Source organism: Hypanus sabinus, chromosome 18, assembly GCF_030144855.1.
Source record: "Hypanus sabinus isolate sHypSab1 chromosome 18, sHypSab1.hap1, whole genome shotgun sequence".
In the NCBI taxonomy this organism is placed as follows: domain Eukaryota; kingdom Metazoa; phylum Chordata; class Chondrichthyes; order Myliobatiformes; family Dasyatidae; genus Hypanus; species Hypanus sabinus.
In genome coordinates, this window is record NC_082723.1 from 8,061,414 (window position 1) to 8,080,014 (window position 18,601).

Consider the following 18,601-nt stretch of genomic DNA (forward strand, 5'->3'; position numbering starts at 1 on the left):
GCTGGAAATGCAAGCAACGCACACAAAATGCCGGCGGAATTCAGCATTAGTACTTTTTTCCATAGATGCTGCCTGGCCTGCTGAGTTCCTCCTGCATTTTATGTGTGTTTCTTGTTCTAACTCCTCCTGCTCTGGACTTTTCGACCAGTGAGAACATTTTTTGTTCCATTCTGTTTGGGTACATAATGATATCAATCACCTTTGCCCTGGCAACAAGCAGCTTTCACATCACAGATCTGCCAGACTCCAATGAGACAGACTACTGCCCTTCCCTTCATATTCATTGGCATTGCCATCACTGAGTTCACCACTGTCAGTCATTTGGGGGAGGGTTCAGGTAAAATATTTATGTCCAATATAGAAACTGGTGTTACCTGTGTGGATTGTGGTGATGCAAAAGTTGCTGGAGAATTTGCAAGTGGGAAGAAGTGGAGTGATACTTGGAAATCTGACATTTTAATGTGTGGTTTAGCAAGCAAACCACATATGAACAAAGTGCAAAAGCTGTGGTGAGAGAATCCTTCATTACCCTGTTAAGTACCCCGTAACTGGGTGTCTTACCAGTAAAAATAGAAGTATCCATTGGAGTCTGGAAATATTTTCAAAACAGTGATTATTAGTAAAATATACAAATCAATATCAAAAATGCAAATATGCAGATTAACCTAAGAGTGTGGGTATAGTAATAATCAATAATAAACAAGCTCTATCGTTGTCTAGGGGATAACAAATTGTCATATGTGAGTATAAAGTTCAGTTCAGTTCATACAGGCTGAGGTAGTTGTTGGTCGATGTGTTGTAATTGCTGGGGAGAGAGAGAGAGAGAGAGCAAACAAACAGTAACAGCTATTGTCTTGCAAACCTTCCTTTACGATCTTGATCCATCGATGTGTTGTTGTGGCCATTCAGGTATGACCCCTCTGTCCTTTAGCTAGACTGTTCTTCTATGGTGAACTCGTCACCCAGGCAAGGGTGGACACACCCACAAGCCCCCACCAGCCTCGCTATAAACACAGTGAGTTAAAATTGACCGATCCTTCATTCAGTCTCCGATGCCCCCAACTTTTCTCGTGGGTTCCAACACTTAAACAGTGCTCACTAGTGTGTCTCTTGGTGCGTCTGAGGGGTGTCTCCCCAGACCTCTCACGGGGTCTCAGGTGTCAATCAGTTTTGAATGGCTTAGCCCATCAAACCAGCCCACTCCGGCTGTCCACTGAGGAATTTTAATGAACAGAATAGTACCAAGTAAACAGCCCTCTCTGGAGCCGTGAGTCTTACAGGAGTCATAATATGGTCTCTCTCCCCCTGGTGTTATCTCGCCCTTGTCTGAAGCAAATGTTCCAGTCCCAATATGTTTTGTTCCATCTCTTTCTCTCTCATTAACAGCCTGGCCACAGTAACGGTTTGTAATTCTCCCAGGGGAGGGGGACATGGGCAACCCTGCACCCTTCTGCCCATCAGAGCTGTTCATTCTTCGTAACAACCCGTTCCAGGCCTGCTAAACCGGTTGCGTGAGAGTGCAGATGAACTCGATCGGACTCAGAGGAGGTCAAAGTTCCTATCAACAGTGATTTGCTAGCTGTTAATCTGAATGCCTCTCCATATAAAATTCACTGTGCTCATGTTGTCACTGGCTAAAATTGCACAGTACAAGATTTACATGCACACTGGTTATTACAAATTAGAGGGGACATTGGTGGGAAGGTGGGGAGACCTCCAGTGTCCCTGACACCCTCACCGACAAGATGTGCATCCAGCTGCAGCTTGTAACCCTGCACTTGAAGGAGTTGGAACTTGAAATGGATGAATTCTGGATCATCCAGCAGCTGGAGGGCATGATAGATATGACATGAAGAGAGGTGAGTTACACACAAGGTGCAGGACACAGGAAATTGGGTGAGAGTCAGGAAGGGAAATGAGGTTAAATAGCCATCGCAGAGTACTCTTGTGGCCATCCCCCATAACAACAGGTGGACCGCTTTAGAAACATTTGAGGGGAATTGCCTGGCCGAGGAAAGTCAAAGGGGTGAGAGGGGATTGGTGAGTTATGGAAGCAGAACAGGAAAGGGTCTAATATTCTAGCAGTGAGGCTTGCTAGAGCTAGTGTGGAAGAGGGTGATGTAAATTGTAAGGGGAATAGGAGGCAGAATGACAGAACAGATAGTGGAGAGATTGAATTGAATTGACTTTATTATGTGCATCCTTCATATACATGAATAGTAGAAACCTTTACGTTACATCTCCATCTAAATGTGCAATGTTAATTAATAATAAATAGTTTGTATATCAGACAGTCAATACAACATGAAAGTGCAATTGTATCAGCATGAATTAATCAGTCTGATGGCCTGGTGGAAGATGATGTTCCGGAGCCTGTTGGTCCTTTTGCTGTGGTACCATTTCCTGGATGGCAGCAGCAGGAACAGTTGGTGTTTGTGCTGAATTGGGTCCCCAAAATCCTTTTGGCCCCTTGTACACACCTGTCTTTGTAAATGTCCTGAATAGTGGGAAGTTCACATCTACAGATATGCTGGGCTGTCTGCACCACTCTCTGTAGGTTCCTGCGATTAAGCGAAGTACAGTTCCCATATCAGGCAGTGATGCAGCTGGTCAGGATGCTTTCAATTGTGTCCCTGTAGAAAGTTCTTAGGATTTGGGGTCCCATCCTAAACTTCTTCACCCATCTGAAGTGAAAGAGGTGCTGTTTTGCTTTTCTCACAAATTAGCCAGTATGTGCAGACAAAGTGAAATCTTGGTGATGTTTATACCAAAGAACGTAAAGCTGTTCACCCTTTGAACCCCAGATCTATTGATGCCAATAGGGGTTAGCCTGTCTCCAATCCTCCTGTCATCCACAATGAGCTCCTTCGTTTTTGTGACAATGAGGGAGAGTTTGTTTTCTTGACACCAGTCAGATGTTGTTCAGACCTCAGACAGTCTCAGTGGGTGCGTGCAATCCACTGCCGGCAGCAGTGGTCGAGGCAGATACAATAGGGTCTTTTAACAGCCTCTTAGATAGGTACATAGAGCTTAGGAAAATAGAGGGCTATGCGCTAGGGAAATTCTGGGCAGTTACTAGAGTAAGTTACATGGTTGGCACAACACTTTAGGCTGAATAACCTGGAATATGCTGTAGGTTTCTATGTTCGAAGTTGAACAGCAAAGTAACTTCTCTTCTTTAAACTGTACATGTCTAGGATTTTAATGCCACTTTTCCACACTCCCATAGACCCTTTGTCCATTTCCTGAGTAAATAGATCTCCGCCATCTGCTTTGGTTCCACACGTGGGTTTCACTCTCTCTCGGAGGCTGCTTCGAGGGTCTCTCTCTCCTGAAGCAAATACAGTTCTCTTTATATCATGCAGTCACGTACACAGATACATGTGGGTTCACCCCCCCTTAGTTTCTCTACAGATGAGTATAGTTAACTTTATCCGTCATAAATTGTTTGTATAACAGTTTTATTTGCTATTATGTCTGGATGCAGACAGACACAGCCCCACCACCCAAAGTCTGCTGCCCTTGTAAATAGTCACTCCCTCTTGTGTCAATATGCTTCTCACACCAAGGCTGCTGTCACCTGCTCATCTTAACTTATGGGAAAGCATTTGTGCATTTATACTCTTTTTCTCATGCTCAGCTTATCTCATGAGAAAGCATTTGTGCATTTATACTCTTATTCTCAAGCTCATGTCATCTGTGACCTTTAAAAAAAATAGCCAGTGTCACAAGCGGCCTACGAGATGTTAACTCCTTAATATTACAGTGATATCTTAATTCCAGGTGTTGATCCATGCACTTAACACATCCACCTGTCCTACACTGTTACTTGCATTGAAATATACAGGGCTCAGCAAATTCACTGCACCATGCTCAACTTTTTAATTCCTGACTTTGTCTGAGGACTGAACAACAACTGTCTGCACAACCCCTCCACTATCTGTTCTGTTATTCAGGCTCCCATTCCCCCTGCAACTTTAGATTAACCCCCCCCCCCTTACCCCCACCTCCCACCATGCAGGTCTATCAGCCCTTTGGCTTCCCTCTCCCAGATCTATAAAAAGGAGGTGCATACCAGCTACAGGTAAATAGGAAGAAATGGGGTACAGGAAATTCAAGTGAATACTTATGAAAGAAATAAAAGAAGGCATGAAGTTGCCCCAGCAGACAAGGTGAAGGGGAATCCTCAGAGATTCTGCAGATATGTTAAAAGCAAAAAGATTGCAAGCGAAAAAAAAATCAGCTGAAAGATCAGAATATGAGGACACAAAATACATGGACCCTGTAGAGATTACAGAGGTGTTTGCTGTATTAAGGGAAATTACCATGGATAAGTCCCCAGGGCCTGACAAGTTCCCTCGGACCCTGTGGAAGACAAGTGCAGAAATTGTTGGGCCAAACCACAGATATTTAAATCACTGTTAGTGACAGCTGAGGAACTGGAGAATTGGAGGACAGCCAATGTTGTTCCACTGTTCAAGAAAGGCTCTAAAAATAAACTAGGAAATTATACGTTGGTGAGCCTGATAGCACTAGTGGGAAAGTTATTGGAAAGTGTGTGCAGGTTGCAGATATTTCATTTTAAAATCTTTTTTTAAATAAATTATTATTGATAATTAACAAAAAAGATACATTACGTCAATATGTCATTATGGACAATAAAAAATTAAATCAGCAAATAACTGATTAACAAATCTAAGCAATATATCAGTAATAAGAAAAAAAGTTTTAAGAATATTTTTTGAAAGAAAAAGAAGCAGAAAAAAAAATACTCTGTTAACAAAAAAAAAACCCTGAATGAAAAAAACAAAAAAAAGCATTAGGAGCAGAACCCTGGAGCCATACATCATACACGATTGCATAAAAAAAAACATCAATCCACTAACTCAAATCCATTTAAATAAAAGTCAGAAGGAAACCATATTAATTAACTCAAATCAGATGATAGAGGTGGGCAAATGAACTCCACCTTTTCTCAAAATAAAATCGAGAATCAAAAGTTTGACATCTGATTTACGCCAAACTGAGACAGCATCACCTGAGAAAACCATTGTATCAAAGTTAGAGCAGAAGCATCTTTCCATTTCAACAAAATAGCCCTTCTGGCCGATAATGTAACAAATGCAATTACATGTTGGTCTGATGGAGAAATACCATGAATATATTGATGGATTATGCCAAATAAAACAGTCAATTTAGTAGGTTGTAAATTAATTTTTAAAACTCTAGACATTGTAGAGAAAATAGACTTCCAAAAATGTTTCAGTACAGAACATGACCAAAACATATAGGAGCTGGATATACAAGTATTTGGATCAATGTGGACTGATTCAGGATAGGCAGCATGACTTTCAGCATGGTAGGTCATGTCTAACCAATCTTACAGAGTCTCTCGAGGAAGTTATCAGGAAAGTGGATGAAGACAAGGCAGTGGATGTTGTCTACATGGACTTTAGCAAGGCTCTTGACGAAGTCTCATTTGGGATGTTGGTCAAGAAGTTTCAGTCACTCAGCATTGAACATGAGATAGTAAATTGGATGAGTAAATTGGGAGAAGCCAGAGTGTGGTGGCAGATGGTTGCCTCTCTGACCCGAGGCCTGTGACTAGTGGTTGCCACAAGGATCACTGCTGGATCTGTTGGTGTTTGCCATCTATATCAGTAATCTGAATGTTAACATGGTTAGCTGGATCAGCAACTTTGTGGATGAAACCAAGTTTGGGGTGTAGTGAACAGCAAGGAAGACTATCATGGCTTGCAGTGTGATCTGGACCCGCTGGAAAAATGGGTTATGAAATGCAAAATGGAATTTAATGGAGATAAGTTGCATTTTGGTAGGACCTAGGTCTTACACAGTGAATGGGAGGGCAGTGAGGAGCACTGTAGAAGAAAGGGATCTGGGAATACAGATTCACTGGGAATTCACTGCCAGTGGCATCAGAGGTTGATAGGGTTTGAAAGAAAGATTTTTGCACATTGGCCTTCATAAACCAAAGTGTTGAGTGCAGGAGATGGATGTTATGTTGACTTTGTACAAGACATTGGTGATGCCTAATTTGGAGTATTGTGTGCAGTTTTGGTCACCTACCTACATGAAAGATATAAAAGAGGTTGGAAGAGTTCAGAGAAAATTTACAAGGATGTTGCCAGGTCTGGAGCACTTGGGTTATAAGGGAAGATTGTACAGGTCAGGACTTTATTCCTTGGAGCATACAAGACTGAGGGGAGATTTGATTCTGATAGAGGGGCATAGCTAGGTTAAATGCAGGCTGGCTTTTACCACTGAGATGGGGTGAGACTACAACCAGAGACCATGTGTTAAGGGTGAAAGGTGAAACGTTAAGCGAAACATGAGGGGAAACTTCTTCACACAGACGGTCATCTGGGTGTAGAATGGGCAGCCAGCACAAGTGGTGCAATTTCAGCATTTAAGATGTTTGTATAGGTACCTAAATGGCAAGGGTATGGGAGTGTGCATTTGAAGTAGTTCAGCACTAACTAGATGGCCCAAAGGGCCTGTTTCTGTGTTGTAATTTTCTATTACTGTAACAAGAATCTGAAATAATACAAAAATTCATTCTAAATCCTTTTAACAGCTGTGAAGACCAACCATTCATCTCAGCAGGAATTTTTTTTTAATATGGCGTTAAAACTGTGGCACGTTAAGTTAAGGAAAATCACAGTTGCACATCAAGAAAGACTATTTGCATGAGACTGTTTCAGTTACTGTGGGGCCAGGCACCCATGCTGCTCAGCAGGAACAGAAAGTAATACCAATGGAGAGAGTCCAACTGAGCCAAGGTACAAATTGGAGATGGCAGAAATGCCCCATTCCTATAGTGACACAAGAGCATGAGGAAATTGATGGTCATTCCAGATACCAGCACTGTGCCCAGTCAGGAGATGATTTCTCTCTGTCCAACTTGGGTTGAACCTCACTGTAACAGTGTGATACCAGATCAAACCTTGGCAACTCAAGTGATCTCATCTGAAATGTTGTCTTACACCCATTGATGGATTTTGTAAATCTTGTTACAGGTTGAAAATGAGAAGGAATTTATCTCCAAGACTCGCAAACACGGCACACCAGTTTTGCTGTCTCCGATTAGATACTTAAGAAGTGGAGCAAGGGATTCAATACACCATCTGTCCTGCTCAGACTGGGGAGGGATTCACTCGGTCATTTGGCTAACTAGCATGTCCATCATTTTACGCAGGAGAAAGGCCGTTCACGTGCTCAGACAGTGGGAATGGATTGATTCGGTTATCTCAATTGAAGGTACATCAGCAAGTTCACTCTGGGCAAGGCCATTCACCTGTTCTGTGTGTGGGAAGGGATTCAGTCAGTCTTCCCACCTGTGCACACACCAGTCAGTTCACAACACACCAGGCAGAGGCTGGTCATCTGCTGAACTTCTGGGAAAGGATTCACTCAGTCATCTGACCTAATGGCTCATCAGCGAGTTCATACTGGGGAGAAGCCATTCACCTGCTCAGATTGTGGGAAGAGATTCACTCATTCATCCACCCTACAGAGTCACCAGCGAGTTCACACTGGGGAGAAGCCGTTCGCCTGCTCAGATTGTGGGAAGAGATTCACTCATTCATCCACCCTACAGAGTCACCAGCGAGTTCACACTGGGGAGAAGCCATTCACTTGCTCAGTCTGTGGGAAGAGATTCACTCAGTCATCTCAAGTACAGAGTCATCAGCGAGTTCACACTGGGGAAAAGCCGTTCACCTGCGCAGAATGTGGGAAGGGATTCACTCATTCATCCACCCTACAGAGTCACCAGCGAGTTCACACTGGGGAGAAGCCATTCATCTGCTCAGAATGTGGGAAGGGATTCACTGATTCATCCAGCCTACAGAGACATCAGCGAGTTCACACTGGGGAGAAGCCGTTCACCTGCTCAGAATGTGGGAAGGGATTCATTGATTCATCCAGCCTACAGAGACATCAGCGAGTTCACACTGGGGAGAAGCCGTTCACCTGCTCAGAATGTGGGAAGGGATTCACTCAGTTATCCAACCTACTGAGTCATCAGCGAGTTCACACTGGTGTGAGGCCGTTCACCTGCACAATCTGTGGGAAGAGATTCACACAGTCATCCACCCTACTGAGTCATCAGCGAGTTCACACTGGAGAGAAGCCGTTCACCTGCTCAGACTGTGGGAAGAGATTCACTCATTCATCCACCCTACTGAGTCACCAGCGAGTTCACACTGGGGAGAGGCCGTTCACCTGCTCAGTCTGTGGGATGAGATTCACTCGGTCATCCGACCTACAGAGTCATCAACGAGTTCACACTGGGGAGAAGCCATTCACTTGCTCAGTCTGTGGGAAGGGATTCACTCAGTCATCCACACTACAGAGTCACCAGCGATTTCACACTGGTGAGAGGCCGTTCACCTGCTCAGAATGTGGGAAGAGATTCACTCAATCTTCCACCCTACAGAGACATCAGCGAGTTCATACCGGTGAGAAGCCATTCACCTGCTCAGAATGTGGGAAACGGTTCACCCTGTCATCCCACCTAGTGGAACACCAGCGAGTTCACACTGGGGAGAGGCCATTCACCTGCTCAGAATGTGGGAAGAGATTCACTCACTCATCCAACCTACAGACTCATCAGCGAGTTCACACTGGGGAGAAGCCGTTCACCTGCTCAGAATGTGGGAAGAGATTCACTCGCTCTTCCTCCCTACAGAGACATCAGCGAGTTCACACCGGGGATAAGCCGTTCATCTGTTCATAATTTGGGAAATGATTCACTCAGTCATCCCAACTACTGGCACACCAGTCAGTTCATAATGGGAAGTGGCCATTATTATGAATCCCTAGGTTTTGTTTGCTGCGGACTGTCATTTTAAGACAGAGAGACAGAAATTAGGATGGTGAGTCAGTCTGACTTGCAGGTTGTTTAATTTGCTCGCAGCTTGTTTGGTTTTAACCGAGGACACAGACACTCAGACAAAGATGAAGGAGGAAAAGTGGAAGGATTGGAACTGGGGAACTAGTGGCCGAGGGTCACTGTTTGGAACTTTTCTATGACCACAAGGGTGGGTTAATTATTGATTCACCATACATCAAATGTGTGGTTATCACCTCGTTTGATCCATAGGTGTGGATCGGATTTGGCATATCCTGTGAAGACCACTTAAGTGTTAACGCTTGGCTGGGTGTGGTGTGGTAATTCACTTGAAGACGATACCCCTTGTGACAAGTCACTTTCGGTGATCATTCGTATGTGGATTTGGAACGATGAAGCATAAAATCTACAGTGACTGTTGTCTCGTTCTACCACGGTGGAGCCTGTGGAATTCGACACAATTGCCTTCTCGCGCCATTTACCCTGGCTTACAGATATCTCTGTCATCACCTATTCTGTGGTTGAACTGAACTTTCATACTCTTAACGCATCAAGACTCGAAGCCTTGTTTCCCCCAAGCTCAATAGTTTGGAAGTTATATTTACACACACATATACACACAACTTCTGGTTATCTTGCTTAAGTTACTGTATTATAACTAGATTCTAATAAAGATTGTTTTAACATCAAAAACAAATTTCAGGTGTCGTCTATTGCTGCTGGTTCATTTCTAAAGCGTTACTATTCATAACAAAATTGGGGCTGTGTCCGGGATATGAACAGACTTGGGGCCATATTGATTGATAAATTATTGATTTCATTGGGGAAATCCCTTTTGATTTATTTGTGTGTGGAATATCAGCAGCAATGGATGTTGATAGATTTCCAGAAGTGCCAACCTCTGAGGCATTAGAGGACGCCAGTAGGATTCAGTTGTTGAGTATTGCTGAAAGGTTAGAACTTGCTAAGGTGACATTGACAATGAAGAGAGCACAGATGAAGAGGATAATAGCAGAACATTATGTATCTGAAGGTGTGTTTAAAGTGGAGGAGTGTTTCCTGAAAGTAAATCCAGTGAGCTTGAGGTCCAGTGCAAGTTAGAAAAATTAAAGATGGAGGCTGCAGAAAGGCAGAGGCAGTTTGAGGCTAGAGAGGCAGAAAAACAGAGGGAGGAAATAGAAAGACAGAGGGTGTTTGAGCTGGAAAAGATTGAGATATTGCAGCAAAGGGGTCTAGCGTTAGACTCTGGTGATGTTTGAGGCCAGTGAGGAAGTTAAATTGGTAGAATAAACATGAGAAAAGTGGTTCGACAGTGGTTCTCCCTATAGATGCTGCCCGGTCTGCTGTGTTCCACCAGCATTTTGTGTGTGTTAGTTAAATTGGTACCTCCTTTTTATGAGGCAGAGTTTGATGAATACTTTCAGCTGTTTGAGAAGGTCGCTCAAAGTTTAAAGTGGCCAAAAGAGGATTGGCATATTCTCTTACAAACTGTAATTAAGGGGCAGGCTCAGCAAGCATATTCTGCTTTGACAGTTGATGAAGCAGCTGATTATGTCTTAGTGAAACAGGCTGTGCTCTAAGCTTATGAGTTGGTCCCTGAAGCATACAGGCAAACGTTCAGAAATTTGAGGAAATCTGTGAGTCAGACTTATATGGAATTTGCTTATGAGAAGTTTGTGTGTTTTGACCACTGGTGCACATATAAAAATATAAATGATGATTTTAACGGCTTGAAAGAGTTGGTTTTAATTGAACAATTCGAAAGGTGCGTCTGATGACATAAAGACATATTTAGATGAAAAGGATGCTGCCACTTTGCAGGAGTCTGCTAAATTAGCAGATGAGTATGCTTTAACTCATAAGGTTAAGTTTACCTCGAATAAGAGCTTCCAAAATAGTAGCAGGGATCACCAGGGTAAACCAAAAATTAATGCTGGGACGAGTGACAAGAGTAGGGATGAAGGGAAGCAGTTGGAGGAGAAATATTCTGGTCTTACTTGTTATTGTAAGAAAGCTGCTCATATGATGGTCAGTTGTTCAATTTGAACTTGGATATGCTCAGGGAGTGAGGGACCTTTGACCTTGTTAAAGGAACAGTGGATTGACGGGGATGTCCATGTTGCCTTGTTAGAATATGTTTTGAAGTTCAAAAACATACACCAGTCTTGTAGTCTAGCAAGACATCTGAAGAAGAAAAAGAAAAAGGAACCAGCCCCGACTGCCTGTGTTCTGTATGTTGAAGCACATATAACCCCACAGGGTTCTGAACATTCTGTTGAGACTCAGTTAAGGACTGAGAGGTCTGACCGAGTTAAGAAGGGATTTGATTATTTTAGGTCTGATGGCTTTGTATTAGTAAAGCAAGGGTCTACGAAGGTACCAGTGAAAATTCTTCCAGATGCTGAGGCTTTTCAGGAACTTATATGAGACAGTGTTCTAAAGTTTGGTGATGAGACTGACACTGGTGAGGTAAATCTTATTAAAGGCATTGGGAGTGGCGTGGTTTCTGTGCCATTGCACAAGGTACCTTTACAATCAGGGTTGGTTTCCAGACCTGTTAAGATCAGATTGTGCTCCAGTTTACTGGTGGAAGATGTTACATTGCTATTAGGGAATGACCTGGCAGATGGTAAAGTTGTTCCTGCTGTGCAGTTGACAACTAAGCCAACCACTGACGACCCATAGATGGATTTTAACATTTATCCTTCCTGCGCAGTAACTCACAGTATGGCTGAATGGTCTGCCGACGCAGACAGTTCTATGGAGCATGATTCTGATACCCATGATAGCCAAAATCGGGATTCAGATTATGCTGACTTGTCAGGGACTTTTCTGCCTTCAATGTTTCAACAGGATTCATGTACACAGTCTGATGAGAAAGACTTATCCCTGTCTAGGAAGGAGTTTATAGCAGAACAGAACCGAGACCCTGAGATTGAAGCTTTAAAAGAAACGGCTGTCTCTGATGATGAGATTAAGTAAGTGCCAGTAGGGTATTATCTCAAGGATGGAGTGTTAATGAGGAAGTGGATGCCACCTGCGACACCTGTGAGTGAGGAATGGGCAACTGTTCACCAAGTTGTAGTTCCTAAAGTTTACAGGACTGAAAACTTAACTTTGGCCCACAGTATGTCCTTAGGTGACCATTTTGGAGTGAATTAAACTGTAAAAAGGATTATGAAGGAATTTTACTGGCCTAATTTGAGGAAAGATGTTGTGATCCTTTGCTGAACCTGTCACACTTGTCAAGTTGTGGGTAAACCTAATCAGGTCATACTATTTTGGATTGACCTGCATTCGGTGAACCCTTTTCCAAAGTTATAGTGGATTCTGTTGGCCCATTGCCAAAGACTAAAGCTGGCCATCAGTATTTGCTAACTATTATGTGTACTGCATCCAGATTCTCAGAGGCAATACCTTTCAGAAATATTAAAGCTAAAATGTGGCAAAGGCTCTTACCAAGTTTTTCAATCTTACCTGTGATTATGGACTGTGCCTTTAAGAACCATGTCTGTAAAAAAGAGAGAGAGAGAGAGGAGCACAAGCAGCTTGTTACAGAGAGAGAGAGAGAGAGAGAGAGAAAGAGCGAAGGGACGACGTGATGGACAGCTGGAGTTCAGCGCAATGGTATTTAAAGGAGTTTGCTGTTTGTTTCATAGGTCAGGCAGACACACAAAGGCTAGTGTGAAGAGTTGTCACTGAAGTTTTAAATGCCCACGCGTGTGGGGTTGAGGATCGGTTAAGAGGAATCGGTCTATGACTATTAGTGCATGTAAGAGCAACCCTGTGAAATCTGCTGGAAACCCTTGCTTGGGTTGGTAGATTGTCACTTGAAGACAAAGCTCTCTAGTTGGTCACATTTGACTAAATTGGAAGATTCAGAGAACATTGACACCTGTTAACTTGGATGCCAAATCTCTCACTCACTTCAATCCTGTGAACTGAACTGAATATCCTTACCACACCAGTGTAAGACTGTATCATTTACCACCTAAGTTTGGGAAATATATATTTAAAACTATATATGCATAACACTGCTAGATTTTGCACTGATTATGGAAAGGTAAATGCAGTAACAAAACAGATGCCTATCCTATCCCTCGGTTGAATGATTGCATCGTAAGGTTGGAAAAGCTATATTTCTTACAAAGATTGATCTGTTGAAAGAGTATCGGTGTGTTCCATTGACAGACAGAGGTAGAGAAATTTCTGTGTTTGTGACACCATCTGGGTTGTACGAATACAATGTTTTGCTGTTTGGAATGAAAAATGCCCCAGGAACATTCCAGAGAATGATTGATTCTGTAATTCGAGGGTTGGAACACAGATACCTATACTGATGACTTAGTCACAGGGAGTGAACCTTGGAATGACCGTATCTCTGCAGTAGAAAAGCTGTTTGACAGGCTTTCCCAGGCCAGCCTTACAGTTAACTTACCCAAGAGTGAATTTGGCCATGCCACTGTGACCTATGTTGGCTATGTTGTAGGTCAAGTCAAGTTGGCTCCTGTTCAGGCAAAAGTTCAGGCAATTTTCTGAAGTTTCTATTCCGACTGGTAACAAGGCTCTTGGAAGGTTTCTGGGAATGGTTGGATATTATCGTAAGTTCTGTAAGAACTTTGCTGGTATCGCTCTTCCGCTGACTAATCTCCTGAAGAAAGGCAAAAATTTTGTATGGACCGAGCCTTGTCAGAAGATTGATTGAAAATTATTACTTGAGATTAGGCCAATCAATGTAGTGTCGTCAACAATTTTAATTCCCAGATTGGAGCTGTGAGTGGTGACACAAGTCGTGGGTGCACAGAAAGTAAAGGAAGGGACCAGGGAGACAACCCTGAGGGGTATGTGTGCTGAGGGTCAGAGAGACAGAGGTGAGGGAGTCCACTCTTACCACCTGCCGGCGATCTGACAGGAAGACCAGGATCCAGCTGCACAAGGCAGGGTGAAGGCCGAGGTCTCTGAGCTTCTTGTCGATACTTCACACCTTCGTATGGCTACTGCTCTGCCCATGACTGCAAGGAACTGCAGAGAACTTTGGAGAGCGGAGAACATTAGAGAAACAAGCCTCCCCTCCATGGACTCTTCCTACTCTTTCCCTGCCTCAGAAAAGCAGTCCATGTACTCAAAGATCCTCACAACGTGGACATTCTTGCTGCAAACCCACTCCCCATCGGGGAAGAGATACAAAAGACTTAAAAACCACCCAGCTCAAGGTCGGCTTCCTGTCTGTGGTTATAAGCCGAATGAATGATAAAATGGACTCGACCTCACAATGTAACTCGACGTGACCCTGCACCATATATCTATCTGCACTGCACTTTCTCTGCAGCCATAATGCTTTGTTACAGTTATTGTTTTGTCGTATATCAGTTCAATGTACTGTCGTAATGTATTGATCTGTGTGGATGGTACGGCAAGTTTTTCACTGTAGCTCAGTACATGATAATAAACAATATTCCCATTTTAATTGTGTGGAGATATTAGACAGACAGAGCTTCTGCTTTGGACCCACAGAAGGAAACTTAACTGTTGCCTTTTCTAAGGAATACCAATAAATAGAATAGGCTTCAATCTCACATGACAGTAACTGAGATCGTGACCGGTGATGGGTCTCCCATATCAATATCAGAATCAAGTTTAATTGCACCGGCATATGTCATGAAATTTGTTGTCTCTGCAGCAGCAGCAGAACCTACCTCATAACAACAGATATTAACAGCTATCAATTACAAAAATAGACATATTCTATAGTTAAATTAAGTAAGTAGTACAAAATTTAAAAATAATACAAATGTAATATACTATTTTAATTGTGTGGAACTATTTGACTGGGTTGTTGCTTTGGAAATTCTGGAGTGAACTGTACATATTTATGAGAAGCTCTGATAAATGAAAAGGCTAAATTCTCACATAAATGGGTCACACATTCAGAATTATTGGCTGCACGTCAGCAGGTAAAAACAGTGGAATGAAATATGCGGAAAATATTGCAGAAAAAGAACATTCTCCACCCACGATGAGAGGAAATGACAGATCTGGATCTCACTCCCTTGTTTGAACGGGTGAAAGATGAAGCTACATGTACACGGAGAGCAGTGACTCGCTGATGCTGCAGATCTACAGAGAAACGTGAACAGGAAACGGGATCAGGTGGTGGGTGGAGGGTCTCGCACCTGAACCGGTGACTCAGCTCCTCGCCCTCACACACTGCCCGATCCATCTGTCACATTTCTCACATTATTCCATATTTACACCAGATACGTGTTTAGTTTTTCCCTCCATATCTTCCCTGTCCCTTTCCCTCCACCCCCAGGTCACAGAGTCATGGGCTCAATTCCCATCCCAGTACAACACACAATTCAGACCCAAACAGGAAATGTTCAGTGTTCATTTAAATCAGTCTATGTTTATAAATTTCTATTGATATTCCTCTGGCCTCATTGGACAGGAACACTGAAACATCAAGTGAGCAAGAGGAGGCCATTCAGCCCCTCTAATCATCATCAAGATGGTGGCTGCTCTCCCATCTCACACGTTTCTGCACGATGCTCATTTCCTCGATCCCTACGGTCACCACATATCTGCAGGCCTCTGTTTTATGTGAGGACGATCACCGAGTCTTCACCATTCTCTGTGGTGGGTTTTTAGAGACATTTCCCCTCCACTCAGTCCGGGACAGTCCATCACCTTTTTCAGAGACTGGGATCCCTGGTTCAACTGATAATGATGTGCATTTCAATGTGTTCACCACACAGTCCTCGATTCTCTAAATGAAAGGGTTGTCACATTTGATCTTTCTTCATGTGATGACCCACCACTTCAGGGATCAGTCTGGTGTATCTTCATTGCACTCTCTATAACAAATACTCTGTAACCTCTTTGTTAATCCTCTATGGAATTAATTTCTATCTTCTGCAGCCCCATGTTGCCCCAATCACTCACCTCCCACCCCGTCACTATTTCCACCTTCCCACCTCCCCCTCACCTGGATCCACCTCTCACTCCCCAACTCTTGCCCCATCCCCAAACCTCATCCCTTTTCTCTGACTATTTCCCATCCACTCTCAGTCCAGAGGGAGGGTCTCGGCCCGAAATGTTGACGGTCTGTTTCCCTCCACAGATGTTGCCCGACCCACTGATTCCTCCGGCAGTTTGTTCGTTGGTCTGTATAACCCGTGTTAGTATGGGAAGCGGGATTTTACACCATATTCCAGGTACAATATCAACAAAGCCCAAATAATTGTCACTTTGCCCGGACCATTGGCCCCGCTTGCAGGGCAGCAGTCTGCTGGTGTTTGAGGTGAATCGCTCTGCTCGGCACCACCGTGGGTGACATTTCCACAGATGAGCCCCTCCGCGACAAACATCCTGTCCGCCCCCTCTCTCACCATCTTCATCCTTTCAATAAAATACCCCCTTTCCCTCTCTCACGGAATCGCTGATAGGCCGAGCGGTCTCTTCCTACCTCTCAGAGATACATCAGACTCTGGCCGCAGGAGATGCTTCACAAACGCCCCAACTTTCCTCGGAGGGAAATGGAAATAAATCAGAAAGCGGACATTTACTTTGAGATTTGTTCCGCCCTGACGGGAGATCGACACTTGACCGGAAAACGGTTTCAGTGGGGTAATGCCCTCTCGGCTTGTCCACCTCCATTACTGGTTGTAACCAGTGACTGACAGCGCTTCGCACCAATGGGAATAGCACAGCTCCTGACGCTTTGGTTTTCAGCAGTGGTCACGCGATGGGTAGCTCAGCAGTTAAACCAATAAAGCTCGAGCTCGACAGCGCTTGCGTGACGTAAAGCGCATGGATTCGCCTGTGTGACGTCACTTGTGGTGGAGCGCTTGTAATTAAAAACACATGAATGGACATTTCTGATGATTTCAGTGGGACAACAACATAAATCAAGTGTTTCATCACTGAATCCAGTGTTGTGAGATGTAAAGTCCCCTGTTATGTGTCTGGCTGTGCCGTGTTGTTGGTGGAGTGGGCAGCGTGGTGTTTGTCTCGATTCCAGTCACAACACCAGAATTGCCAGCTGGGTCCACACACAGTGTATTAGTCAACAGAAAACCTCTCGTCCCTGCAGTCTTTGTCTCCTGGTAAACTCAACACCCTGACAGTGTGGACCATAGACACCCCTTCCTCTTTAAAGTGAGTAATTCATTCAGACAGCTGATCGCTGAGAGGAATTATATTTATTGGTCATTAAAGTTCGTCCAGATTCATTTGGACGGATTTGGTGAGGAGTTTGGGGTGTCACAGTGAAAGGGCCGGACGGCCGATCTCTCTCCGTTGTCTAAACATCCTTCCAGGTGAGGCGACACTTCACCTGTGAATCTTCCAGGGTCGCCTATTGTGTCCGCTGCTCCCGATGCGGCTGCCTCTACACTGGTGTCACCAGCTCCTCCGCAGTCGTGCAGGGTCGGGTTGTTTTTTTGGGGGGGCGGATCGATGTTATATTTCCCTTTTGTGCAGGAGGGGTGGGTTTTGAGGATCGATGATTGGGATGCTATTTTTTTATGATGCGCGAGGTGGGGTGGGAGTTAGATTTTTCTCTCTGAATGACTTTCATGCTCTTTCTTTGTTTTGTCGTTCTCTGAAGAAGAAAAAAAAACCGCAAGAGTTGTTTATGGATACCTGCTTTGGTAATAAACTGACCTTTGAACTATCTGCTCCCAGCGGGACTTCCCGGTGTCCAAACATTTTCATTCTGATTCCCATTCCCGTTCCGACGTGTCAATCCATCGCCTCCTCTTCTGCCAAGTTAAGGCCAGGGTCCAGGATCTGCACCTTATATTCCGTCTGGGTAGCCCCCCTTCCCAACCTGATGGCATGAATATCGATTTCTCCTTCCGGTGAACAGATCTCCCTCCCTCCTACTCCCTCTCTTCCTCTCTGACTTTTTTCCGTTTCACTGGGTCCACTGCTCCTATTCTCCACTCTCTTCTCCTATTAGATTCTATTTTCTTTTGCTCTTGACCTTTCCCATCTACCGGGCTTCAACCTGTCACCTTCCAGTCAGTCACTGTCTCACCCGCCCCGATTTTATTCAGATATTTCCCCCATTCCATCTCAATCTTGAAGGAGGGTTGAGCTGGAAACGTCGACTGTCGACTCGTTTCGATAGATGCTGCCGGGCCTGCTGAGTTCCGCCAGCATTTTGTTTGCGTTGAGCTGGATTTCCTGCATCTGCAGACTTTGTCGCATTTGTGATTTCCCTCCCCGTTGTCCCTCCCGCCTCCGAGCACTGGGGGCGCTGTATGGACCTCCGGCCACTGGTGGCGATGTGTACCTCCGACCGCTGGTGGTGCTGTGGAGAACATCCTGGTAAACGCATGCGCACTGCCGAATGCAGCTGTCGTTGGCGGTTCACCGACTCGAGCGGGGTGAGTGGGGGGCTGATTCCGGCGGGTTTGTGTAAATCTGGGCCGGTTGGATTGGGAAAGGGCCGGGCCCGAGCTCTGCCGGACGGCTGGAGCAAGAGATGCAGTGCCAATCTTTTAGCTGCCGGAGCTGTACGAGGGGTGATTGATAAGTTTGCGGCCTAATGTTATACGGCTCTCGGTACCTGCATGTGCAATTCAACTCTTTGAGTGATTATGCAGAAAGTTTGAAGTTATTCAGTTTTGTGCTGTTTCTGTAATTTTGTAAAATTGACTCCTTTCACCCGAGGCTCAGAACTTATCAATCACCCCTAGTATGTCACACCCAATTTGTGTACTT

At 44.3% G+C, this 18,601-nt stretch overlaps 2 protein-coding genes and 1 long non-coding RNA gene across 6 annotated transcripts in view; 2 read left to right on the top strand and 1 right to left on the bottom strand.

The window, feature by feature from the left end:
* Positions 1-18,601, top strand: part of LOC132407297 (oocyte zinc finger protein XlCOF6-like) — a 42,039-nt gene that overhangs the window by 322 nt on the left and 23,116 nt on the right. For 2 of the 3 annotated variants that reach the window (XM_059993604.1, XM_059993600.1), the window contains exon 1: positions 17,377-18,264. The exons of the other annotated variant lie outside the window; for it this stretch is intronic. The gene's annotated coding sequence lies outside the window, so the exon portion shown is untranslated. Of the gene's footprint in view, positions 1-17,376; positions 18,265-18,601 lie in introns of those variants that run through there. 3 annotated transcript variants of the gene reach the window in all.
* Positions 1,124-16,494, bottom strand: LOC132407305 (uncharacterized). 2 transcript variants are annotated; one of them, XR_009516443.1, is made up of 4 exons: positions 16,338-16,494; positions 13,764-13,904; positions 12,350-12,383; positions 1,124-3,331 (listed from the first exon to the last, which is right to left on the bottom strand). It is a non-coding gene; the product is annotated as an uncharacterized LOC132407305 (long non-coding RNA). The 2 variants fall into 2 exon arrangements; XR_009516442.1 differs by having other exon boundaries at positions 1,126-3,245; positions 16,338-16,493.
* Positions 4,790-12,343, top strand: LOC132407301 (gastrula zinc finger protein XlCGF26.1-like). The gene has a single exon (XM_059993610.1). It carries the CDS (start codon positions 7,448-7,450, stop codon positions 8,756-8,758), a length of 1,311 nt encoding a protein of 436 aa, XP_059849593.1. The 5' UTR covers positions 4,790-7,447; the 3' UTR covers positions 8,759-12,343.

What these genes read in the sequence shown, in the direction of transcription:
- LOC132407301 (XM_059993610.1), top strand. Translation starts at nt 7,448, where the DNA reads ATGGCTCATCAGCGAGTTCATACTGGGGAGAAGCCATTCACCTGCTCA.